The sequence below is a fragment of the Amblyraja radiata genome, chromosome 9 (genome assembly GCF_010909765.2).
Source record: "Amblyraja radiata isolate CabotCenter1 chromosome 9, sAmbRad1.1.pri, whole genome shotgun sequence".
Taxonomy (NCBI): Eukaryota; Metazoa; Chordata; class Chondrichthyes; order Rajiformes; family Rajidae; genus Amblyraja; species Amblyraja radiata.
Window position 1 is genome coordinate 43,606,758 of NC_045964.1, and position 12,290 is coordinate 43,619,047.

The 12,290-nt window shown below is 40.4% G+C and overlaps 1 protein-coding gene across 1 annotated transcript in view; it reads left to right on the top strand.

Annotated features, from left to right (window-relative positions):
• exoc5 (exocyst complex component 5) overlaps nucleotides 1-12,290 on the top strand; it is a 50,699-nt gene that overhangs the window by 16,910 nt on the left and 21,499 nt on the right. Inside the window, exons 4-9 of the mRNA XM_033027208.1 lie at nucleotides 2,859-3,053; nucleotides 5,926-5,990; nucleotides 6,397-6,425; nucleotides 7,259-7,368; nucleotides 9,379-9,423; nucleotides 9,739-9,879. Coding sequence (XP_032883099.1) covers nucleotides 2,859-3,053; nucleotides 5,926-5,990; nucleotides 6,397-6,425; nucleotides 7,259-7,368; nucleotides 9,379-9,423; nucleotides 9,739-9,879 — 585 coding nt within the window. The remainder of the gene's footprint in view (nucleotides 1-2,858; nucleotides 3,054-5,925; nucleotides 5,991-6,396; nucleotides 6,426-7,258; nucleotides 7,369-9,378; nucleotides 9,424-9,738; nucleotides 9,880-12,290) is intronic.

Here is a 12,290-nt window from a genome sequence, read left to right on the forward strand (position 1 = left end):
CCTCAAATTTGGAGACCAAAACTGCACACAATACTCCAAGTGTGGTCTCACTAGGGCCCTGTACAACTGCAGAAGGACCTCTTTGCTCCTATACTCAACTCCTCTTGTTATGAAGGCCAACATTCCATTAGCTTTCTTCACTGCCTAAATGCTTACTGTCAGTGACTGATGAACAAAGACCCCCAGATCTCGTTGTACTTCCCCTTTTCCCAACTTGACACCTTTCAGATAATAATCTGCCTTCCTGTTTTTGCCACCAAAGTGAATAACCTCACATTTATCCACATTAAACTGCATCTGCCCACTCACCCAACCTATCCAAGTCACCCTGCATCCTCCTGAGAGTTCACACTGCCACTCAGATTTGTGTCATCTGCAAATTTGCTAATGTTACTTTTAATCCCTTCATCTAAATCATTGATGTATATTCTAAATAGCTGCAGTCCCAGCACCGAGCCCTGTGGCACCCCACTAGTCACTGCCTGCCATTCTGAAAGGGACCCGTTAATCCCTACTCTTTGTTTCCTGTCTGCCAACCAATTTTCTATCCATGTCAGTACCATACCCCGAATACCATGTGCTCTAATTTTATCCACTAATCTATGTGGGACATTATCAAATGCTTTCCGAAAGTCCAGGTACATTACATCCACTGGTTCTCCCAGGTCCATTTTCCTAGTTGCATCAAAAAATTCCAGAAGATTAGTCAAGCATGATTTCCCCTTCGTAAATCCATGCTGACTCGGACCGATCCTGTTGCTGCTATCCAAATGTGTCGCTATTTCATCATTTATAATTGACACCAGCATCTTCCCCACCACTGATGTCAGGCTAACTGGTCTATAATTCTCTGTTTTCTCTCTCCCGCCTTTCTTAAAAAGTGGGAGAGAGAAAAAGTTAAGAATTCCCCTTGGACGCACTCCACAAACTCCCTTACTTGAAGTCTAGTACCAACCTCATTTTCCCAGTCTACCTGCATGTTGAAATCTCCCATAACAACCATAGCATTACCTTTGCGGCATGCTAATTTTAACTCTTGATTCAACTTGCACCCTATATCCAGGCTACTTTTTGGGGGCCTGTAGATAACCCCCATTAGGGTCTTTTTACCTTTACAATTCCTCAGTTCTAAGCATTCTTCTTCTTCTTGCGTATGGCGTGCACAGCCTAAAGTTGCAAGGCAACTTGTTCTATTTTATCTTATTTGATTGTGCACGCCAGGTTGATTGCATTCGTCGAAACAGGGCGGACCACCCTGGTTGCAATCTCCCACCCCTATCCATACTGACCCTACATCTCCTGATTCTGTCACCCCTCGCAAGGGACTGAATTTAATTCCTCTCCAACTGAGCTACCCCACCCCCTCTGCCCACCTGTCTGTCTTTTCGATAGGACGAATACCCTTGAATATTCAGTTCCCCGCCCTGGTCCTCTTGCAACCTTGTCTCTGTAATTCCCACAACATCATACTTGCCAATTTCTAACTGAGCCTTAAGCTCATCCACTTTATTTCTTATACTTCATGCATTCATATATAAATCGTGCATTCACATATAAATGACATACAATCTATAATTTCCAAGGATAATGATTAAAACTATGCCAGTGTTACTGATAGTTTGTTTATTAAGCTGCTTCTTTATTTTGAGGAGCTTTCCTTGCTGTGATTTAAGTGAGGTTTAATCATGGGAAGTACTGGTTCATCCATTGAGGGATAAGACCACATGGTCATCAATAAGAGGTTTTCCTACCTGTTGGGTCCAATCTCAAGAGACCTGGAGTTAACTTCTCCACATCGGCGGGACCAAGCGCAGGCTTGGCGATCGCTTCGCCCAACGCCTCCGACCAGTTCGCAATAACCAACCAGGTCTCCCGGTGGCTCAGCACTTCAACTCCCTATCCCATTCCGAATCAGACCTTTCTGTCCTGGGTCTCCTCCATTGCCAGAGTGAAGCCCAGCGCAAATTGGAGGAACAGCACCTCAAATTTTGCTTGGGTAGTTTGCACCCCAGCGGTATGAACACTGATTTCTCCAATTTCAGATAGTCTTTGCTTTCTCCCTCCTTCCCCTCCCCTTGCCAGCTCTCCCACAAGCCTACTGTCTCCGCATCTTACATTTCTTTCCCGCCCCCCCGACATCAGTCTGAAGAAGGGTCTGACCCGAAACGTCACCTATTCCTTATTTCCATAGATGTTGCCTCACCCGCTGAGTTTCTCCAACATTTTTGTCTACCTTGGAGTTAATATATTTAATATTCAGACCATTGTATAACATTGTTCCGTCGTTCATTTCGCTCTGTGGGACAGAACATTGTGGTGGAAAATTGTGGAAGATTGGCTGAAAGGTAAAATTCTGTGAGTAAAACTGCAGCATATTATTTCTTGACAAGTCTGTGGTGTAAGTACCAAAGATCTTTGTGTGATCAACTGTGCTCCGAGCTTTTGTTGACCCAAATCTGATGTCAGAGTAGATGTCGGGTATTCCTCCTCGTTTAATTCTTGTGGAGGGTTGATTCAACGGCGACTTGTGAGGCAATTTTCAGAGAACATTTAACATGTTACTGTGGGTATAGATACTTGTAAAGCTGACGAGGTAGATACAGACAATTGCCTTCTCAAAGTTTCCAGCAAGAACCAAAAAGCAAAAATCTTCAGATGCTGAACATCTTCCGCTAATAGAATTATTATTTTTAAATTGAGAAATATGATACAGTTTATACTGTTTTCAAAAAAAGCTATTTCTTTCTCTCTTACTAATGAATCTCAATAATGCACAGAAATTAATATTAAGGTGAGATATTTAGTGCATCTACTTTTTGCAGTAGTAACTGGAGAATGCTTCATTCTTTTGCCTTTAGATTGCTTTCCAACATTTCCAGGAGTTGGATGAACATATCAGCTATGTCGCTACAAAGGTTTGTCACCTTGGAGACCAACTGGAGGGAGTAAATACTCCAAGGCAACGGGCTGTAGAAGCACAAAAACTGATGAAGTACTTTAATGAGTTCCTGGATGGAGAGTTGAAGTCTGATATTTTTATCAATCCAGAAAAGGTAATGCCTGTCAGCAAGATAGGTGGCTCAAAGTAGTTAGTAATGCTGCTTACAAGCTGTTACTGTATCTTTCCACAGACTTTGAACCACCTTGAATGCACTCTCGATAAAGAGTGTAACAATTTTATTGTTCAGAAATGTTAATGTATAAAATGGTGACCTGCAATGTTTTGATAAAGCATTTGAATACAAAAGTTTTATCATTTTTTAATATAATATATTATATTTTATATTTTAATATAACTTTCCAATTTTGCTAATTAAGTAAAGAATTTTGATGAATATGAGGGTGGCACAATGGTGCAGCTGCTAGAGCGGCAGTCTCATAACACCAGAGACCTGGATTTGATCCTGACTTTGCTTTCTGTCTGTGTAGAGTTTGCATGTTCTTCCTTGCAGCGTGGATTTCTTCCGTGTGCTCCAGCTTTTTACCACATCCTGAGGATGTGCGGATTTGATGGTTAATTTGCCTCTAAATTGTCCCTGGTGTGTGGCTTTATCTCTTCTATGCCTGTTCCGCATATGGGTTTACATAGAACCAGTAAAAACAAGTGATCGATGGTTGGCGTTTCTACGATGTATCTTTCAATCAATTAATAAAGACAGCAGATACTGGAATCTGGAGCAAAAAATAAACTGCTGGAGGAATTCAGCAGGTTGAGCAGAAATGAGTAAGGTGTGAGCATCTGTGCCTGTTTCGTGTTGAGGTCCTAAATCAGTACTGAGAATGGAAGGTGGAAGATAGCCATTATATACAGTAGGGATGGGGGCTAGCGGGGCGGGACTGAGGAGTAGTTAAGAGTGACAGGCATATGGAGGCAAGTCGGGGAGGATCGGGGTTGGATTTAGGAAACAGGCATGTACGCGAGATGGTGGCAGAGAAGGGGAAAGAAAAAGGGCAGGAAGAGCTGTTTGGTGGGAAGGTGGGTGAAGAATTTTAGCCCTTGAGAAGACAAGAAAATAGGATCAGGGATAGGTTATTGGTTCCCCTGACTCCACTTATTTATAGTCTTTCGCTATTTAGATAATCTGCCTTTTCATTCTTACTGATGCACTTGACCTTGAACGTCACCATATTTAACTCAATTTTGCACCCAATCATTCGATCTCTTTATATCCTGTTGTTGGATTATATTGTCCTTATTACAATATGCCTTATCACCTTTTTTTTTGGTATCATTGGCTTCCCCCAGGGGGTCATGCTCTCCACCCCTCCCCCATCCAGTTTCTCTTGCTGGAACTCGCTGAACTTTAACCACAGACTACAGCACGTGAAGGATCCTTCGGCCAACAATGTTTGTGTCGAATATGGTGCCAAATTCATCTCATCTGACTGTATATGATTCATATCCCTCTATTTTATGCACTTCTATGTGCCTATCTAAAAGCCTCATAAGCAGCACCATCATATCTGGCTCTGCCGCCACCCCTGGCAATGTGTTCCAGGCACTCTCCACTCCCTGTAAAAAACACAAAAAAAAAACACTTGCACCGCTCATCTCCATTAAACGTTCCCTCTCTCACCTCATAGCTATGCCTCTCAGTGTTAGACATTTTCAGCCTTGGAAAACGGTTCTAACTGTCTGTCCTATCTATGCTTCTCATAATTTTATATACTTCTATCATGTGTCTCCTCAACCTGCGATGTTCCAGAGAAAACAGTGCAAATTTATCAAACATCCCCCTGTAGCTAAAACCCACTAATCCAGGCAGCATTCTGGTAAACTCCCTCTACACCCTCTCAAAGCCTCCAAATCTCTTCTGCAATGGGGCGACCAGAACTGTAAGCAGTACTCCAAATGCAACCTCACCAAAGTCCTATAGAGGTGCATCATGAATTCCTGACATATACTCAATGCCCCTAGCAATGAAGGCAAACATACTGTATGCCGCCTTTATCACTCTACCTACTTAGGACTTAGGAAGTGTTTCACTCATCCTTAAACTTAAAAATCTAATGAGTTCATATCAATTATCAAACATTTGAGTTATTTCTGCTCTGTAAACCTTGTCCCAAACATATCCAATTAGGAGTTTTGTTACACTTAGTTGGATTATGATTTTTTTTTTGTAATGCTTTCTGGGAATATTCATCACTTTGTTTGTTCAGAAGCGTAAGGCTATTAGTGAGGTGAGCATTAGTAAGATGTAACAGAGTTTAGGTGGATGCAGTCTACATAAAAGATGTTAATTTAACAACTACAGCTATTTCTATTCAAATTGAATGTTTGTTATAGTTCTTTGCAAACTTCAAAAACAGCATATTGAAGTCACTTGTTTGATTGAAATAATATAGAACCATTATCATCTTAAAAATAAAGAGTGATGTAAAGCACTGAGAAACCATATAGTGCTGATGATTCATCAAACTACATTGGTGCTGTAATCTGCCTCCCATTTATATATTAGCACCATCAAAATTATGCATAATTAATCTACATTGGGATATGATAGTATGTTTTGATGGTGCTACGATTATGGAATACCAAACAGGGCAGTGTGAAGAGTCATAATAGGATTCCGCATGAGCTTTGTACCAAAATGTTTAGGTTATTTTCCAAGCTTTTGGTTTTATTCAAATTTTGTATAATAGATAAAATATCTTGAGCACAAAACAAAATACTGGAGAAACTTAGTCTGAAGAAAGGTTCCAACCACAAGCATAGCCTATCCATTTCTTCCACAGATGCTGCCTGACCTACTGAGTTCCTCCAGTACTGTTTTATGCTCAAGATTGCAGCATTTTCAACTTGTATTTCTAGATAAAATTAAAAAAATTCTCGCTATTCCATTCTGCATTTCAAACATAATGCACTTTTAATTTAATGAGCCCGTCGTTAAAACTAATTTAATATGAATATTATTGTTACAGATTAAGGAAGCAGCTGATATTATTCAGAAGTTGCATCTCATTGCTCAAGAATTGCCCTTTGATAGGTAAGGTCAACATTCAGATTAGCAAGATAGTGTATAATTTTCAAGTGTCTTAAACAGTAAGTGACTAAATTATTTTGACTAATAAAGCAAGTTATTTAAAAAAATCGCATTATCAAAAAAAACCTTGCAAGTTAATTGTTGTTTTATCATCCATGTCCCATGTAAGCAGTGTTCAGGGCTCTCAAAGGATTGTTTTGAGAATTTGATTGTTGAACCATTGAGAGCTTGATATGTTTCAAACATTCTGATTAAGCATGTGAAAATCTATTTGCTGCTTATTCTTAAAGTTTATCAAACATAGAAAATGTTCAAAAGACTTGAAACATTTATCATAATTGACATTCAATAAACATTAAAATATGGCAGCATGTAATCTGTAAGCGTGTTTTTTTTTTTACTTCCTTAGATTTGCCGAGGTGAAGTCAAAAATCGCAAGTGAGTTCATACATTAGCAGGAAAGCTCCCATAAACTTTTCAAAAACAGTTTGGATGCTGATATTCTGATGGTATTCATAAAACATTCTGCAGACAATCAGCTTTTGATGGTTAACTGCTGCACTGACAGGCTTATGTGAAATCGGGAATGCCCAGGAGCTACAAAATTGATCAAGTTTGCAAAAGTTCTTTGTGCTACACTTATGTTGGTGGGAGTTTCATATTTTGAATGTAACAGAAAAATTGCCGCCTTAAAATTAAGTTGCACATAGATCTTGAGGGTTCTCTCTTAAAATTCTGAGTATGAGTAACACCTTAATTTGATGATTTTCGGATAATTCTCGTAAATGACACGTGGAAAGATTTATGTTGGCAATAACAATAACACAGGTGCCACCAACAGCTGACATTTTCTCATCATTACCTCTCACCCATTTCACCCGTCACGTGGATATACAACAAATGATTTGGGTCATTTTGGCAACCCTGAGACACCGCTGTTAGAGCTTAGCTCCAGCAATTTGTGTTCAATCCTGACATCAGGTGGAGTGTGCATCATCTTCCTCTGACTGTGGCTTTACTCCAAGTGTTTTGGTTTCCTCCCACATTCGGCAGGCGTACTATGGGTAATTGCTATGGTACTATGGTTGATGGGTAATTGCCCACAGTAAATTTCCCCTAGAAAGTGTAGGGGAGTGGGAGAATCTGGCCAGGAGTTGATTGGAATGTAAGGAGAATTAAAAAAAAAAATGAATGTGTAGTTGATCATCACAAATGTGTTGAAGCAAAGGGGCTGTTTCCTTGCTATATGACACTGATTGTGTTATTACCAGGTAAATATCATGATTTGGAATTACAGTTAATTCAGGAGTTCACAAATGCCCAGCGGAAGAATGAAGTTTCTAGGATGCATGAGGTCGCAGCAGTTTTACTCCATTTTAAGGTATTTAAAGATTTTCTACCTGTTTCTGCACTGCTAAACCTGCTGTGCTAACGGATAAAACTTTGACGATGAAATTGATAAATGTATTGAAATTGCTAAAATACAGGATTCCAAGATATTGCTTTTGTTGTTAAATAAACTTAATTAAGATCATACTTTAGCACATTCAAATCTTCAATTGGTCCACCCATCTCCCCCTTCCTCATGCACGCTCCCTTTGACCTATGGATCGATTGACTTGCTTGGCAAAGGCTTAAAAGAATCTCTCTTATGTAAAAAGATTTCAATAAATATTCTACCATGCTTCCTTTAGGTCATTTATGTTTCAATACTATAACCCCTCATCCCTCGAAAGAATACAGACCCATCCTGCTTGGCCTGGATTGGATCTTGATATGACAATCCTCTCAACTCTATATTTAATCAGAAGAATGGTCTTAACCCGAAACGGCACCCATTCCTTCTCTCCAGAGAAGCTGCCTATCCCGTTGAGTAACTCCAGCATTTTGTGTCTACTTTCAATAATTAATTTATTACTACAAATACTCCCCGACTTGCATAAGGATTAATTTACGTAAACCCTTGAGTAAGTCAGATTTTAAGCAAGTTGGAATCACCTTAAAACAAGGTAGAAACTGAGAACTACAGATGCTGGTTATTACACAAAACAACACAGTGCTGGAGGATATCAGCAGGTCAGGCAGCATCTCTGGAGAACATGGATCGGGAACCTTTCTGGTTGGGACCCTTCTTCAGACTGACACTGGTTTGTACCAGCGAGCCCTTCTTCTCTAGCTGCTGTAACATCTGATTGATGCAGCTGTTGTTGTAGCTCATGTTGTAGCCTCTGGCTGACAGCACCTTCAGGTTGTTGCCACCGACAAGACGTGCTTGGTCACCATGGGGTTCTTCAGTTCTCATCAGTTGTCACTTCTTCCTGTTGGCTATTGCTTTGTCTGCTCCCCCCTCCATCGCTGCTGCCTCTGCTGCTCCTCCGTCCACTGCCACTACCCTCCGTTTACTTCCCCTGAGTCTCTTACATCTTCCAAGGTGGAGATGGGGGGGGCAGCGGAGTGGACAAAGCGACAGGAGGAGGAGGTACGAAGCAATGGCGGTGGAGGGAGGAAGCAGACAAAATAATGGCCAACAGGAAGAAGAGCAGCTGGTGAGAGGAGCAGGAGTCCCATGGTGACCGAGTGTGTCCTGTTGGTGGTGGCAGTCTAAAGAAAGTGCTGTCAACCAGAGGCTACAACGTGAGCCGCACAATAGCTGTGTCAACCGGACGGTGCTGCAGCTGATGTAGAAGGACTCGCTGGTGCACCTTGAGGAAGATGTCGGTGGCTCGGCCGGTAGTTGTTCTCCACCGCCTCCCTCATTGTTACTTGTCATCCCAGTGTTACCCTGACAGTGGCCAAAACTGGAAGAGTAGCAAGCTTTTATATCAATGAGGCAGACTGGAATCCTGCATCATCCTCTCGTTGCAATAACACAGGTCATTCAGGAAACAGGACCATCCATTGTGAATTGTTTGCGTAAGTGCTAGTTTAAGTAAGTTGACTATTATGCAAGTCAGGGAGTGCCTATATATCTTTTGTTGTATAAGGGGACCAGAACAGTGAATTATGTACTTCAGTGTCTTTCATACATCTTTTAATGATTTTCACTTAAAGTATACAATATTGAAACAAATGGGTCATGGTTGCCTAATGCGCTTGTGTACTCCTATCTCTCTCATACCTCTACTCATTTTCAAAAGGATAAAATGCTGTTTATGCTGCAATATGAGATATAACAATGCCATAACTTCTCCAACAACAATCTCATTTGAATATTTCCTGATTATACTAACAATCTATGAATAAGATATTCATTTGAGAAACCGTTCCAGAGAAGGCCCCCAACAATTGTGTATTTCTATCAGAGGAATAGAGTTTCAATTTAGACTAATGTTTGTGTTTTGTCATTCTAAAAAAATTGAATGTAATTTTGAACATATTTTCTTTCTTTCAGGGTTATTCTCACTGTGTGGATGTGTACATAAAACAATGCCAGGAGGTAATTGTTGTAATCCATCTTTCTCGTTTATCTTATGTGAAGTTTTATTTCTTATTACATTTTTTAATGCGGACAACCTTTTGTGACATTCTGCCATAGTGGCACCTCTAAAAAAGTTATATGTTACTTTGTTTTAGGGCCACATGATGCAAATGGTCATTAATGGTGCATAGCAGCACCACTTTGTCTACTAAAAAAACAATGTCTGAGGATGTGATATGTAAAATATATTATTTTCTGCTGTCTTTTCCTCTGCAATGTCTTAATCCAATGGATTCTATTATACGACATATAATTAAAATGTTCCATTTGAAGGGTTCGTATTTCAGGAATGATTTATTTGAAGATACAGCCCTGTTGTGCCAACGAGTAAACAAAGAAGTTTGGGAAGTCTTCAGCAGCCCAGAGAATGTGATGGCCAAACTTATTCAAAACATTTTTGAGATTAGACTTCAGGTAATATTTCACCCTTATGGTCTGCATTTAAAATAATTTGAAACATAAAATCCAAGCTGCATGAACAGGTTTAGTTACTAAAATGTATTAACCTGACAATGAACTGAAAGCTGTTACAATACGGGAAATAATATATTGATGGTATTGCCAATGATACAAACTAATCGGCTGTAGAACCTGGCTTTAATATAAAAATGAAAGGAATAAGCCTTAGGGCCCAAGCCTGCTCTGCCTTCCAGTATGATTTTGGCTGATCTTATCTTGACTTCAACTCCATTTGCCTGATGCTCCATAACCTTTTGCTCCACAAAGTAGAAAAATGTATGTTTTTCTCTTTTTGGGGAAGTTAATTCAAAGATTGAAAGATTGATGACCACTTAAGAGAAGATTTTCCTTATCTCTGAATTAAGAGGCCGTATGCTAATACTGAAAACCTCATCCACCCCCACCCCTTCCACCCCCACTTTACTTAAAGACAGAATCTCCCCTTAAGGGGAAAACATCCTAGTACTATAGATCCTATTAAGCCCTCTCAGAATCCATTAGAATATCACTCGCGTTTCTCAACTCTTTAATGATTATAGACCCAACTTTGTTGTTCAAGGCACAAAGTGATGGGATAACACATTGGGTCAGGCTGCAGCTGTGGAGGGAACAAAGTACTGGAGTAACTCAGACGAATATGTTCATCTTAGAAATGTCAGCGTATTCCAGTATTTTGTCTTTTTTTGTAAACCTGTTTCTGCAGTTCCTTCTGTCCAAAATGTATAAAAATACCCTTTAATAAAATCTGACAATGTGCACTTTAACAACATTTTTTTCAAATCTCAAATTGTGGAGTACAAAGGCAAATAAATAAATGATGGTTCTTTGTCCCAAACATTGTGGGGGGCATTGTATGTGGAGGGAATAGTGATGTTTTGGGCTGGAACCAATCCAGACCCAAACAGTCTGTCCATTCCAGGCAGATGCTGCTTGACCTGCTGGGTTCTTACAGCACACTGTGTTTTATAAAGATTCCAGCATCTTTAGTTTCATGTGTCTACGCAGTTGTTCCTTTGTCCCTGGAATCAAGCCTGTGAATATTCTCTGAACTGTTTATAAAGCAAGCATATTCCTTAAATATGGAACCCAAAACTGTATGATCAATGTGGACTCATGTACTGTTGGAAGATTACCATACTTAAGCTTCCAATGTTTCTCTACATGCTAATATATAGCTCCTAACTCTGAGCTCTCACTTGCCCATTACCTTTTTTATGGCACCTGATTGAATATCTTTGGTAACCAAAAATAATTACATCCACCAATTCCCCTTGATATACTTTGCTAACTTCATAGTCGAAGAACTAATAAATTTGTCAAATGCTATTTCCCTTCTGTAAAACCCATGCTAATTTCTGGTTTAATTTCGCATGTGTGAACTTTTCAAAGACTTAACCTAAATCTATCTTGATTACATCAATCGCACAGCCCTTACTGACAAATTTTGACCCTCGCCCGTGTCTGCGCGCATGCGGCCACCAAGAAATTGTTTTCCCCCCCCCTCCCCCATGCTTTGATAGCGATTTCCGCCCAAGCAGTCTGGTACAAGCACCTGATCGTTACGGGAAGAAGCTGTTCTTGAACCTGGAAGTTGCATTCTCAGCTACCTGTCCCACCTTCCTTTTGGTGGTAGCGAGATGAGAGTGTGGCCAGTGTGGTGTAGGTTTTTTAAGATAGTGGCAGCGCCACCTATAGATCCCTTCGATGGTGGGGAGGTCAGTACCTGTGATGGACCAGGCAGACTCTACCACTTTCTGTAGCCTCCTTCATTCCTGGGCATCTGAGTTACTGAACCAGACCGTGATGCAACCAACTAGTATGTTCTCTACTGTACACAGTAGAAGTGTTCAGCAACAGACTGTTCATCCCTGCATTCTCAAGCTACTATTTCTCCTTCTTGGACAATACAGGTGAGGAATATTAATGTAATACCTCTAGTTAATTGGCCCCTGTGCATTAACATAAAGGTACAGACACACTCTGACTTGCGTAAGGGTTACGTTCCGTAAACCCTGTTTTGCACGTTGGAATCACATAAAACAAAAAAGTAAGAAACAGCAAGAACTGCAGATACTGATTAATACACAAAATGAAAACTCAGCAGATCAAGCAGCATATCTGAGAACATGGATAGATGATGTTTCTGGTCAGGTCCGTCCTTCAGACTGATTCAATCTGGTGATTTACTCTAGTGCTTTGTGTCGTTTCCCCATAAAACTAGGTGCCGATGCTGCTGGTCTGCCCTTCTGCCGCATCATTCATTTGTTGTGCCTTGCGTTGTAGCCCCTTGCTGATACAGCTTTCTTCAGGACCTGCTCGGTCACTGTTGGGCTCCCTCCCCTCACCAGCTGCTGCTTCATCAGACT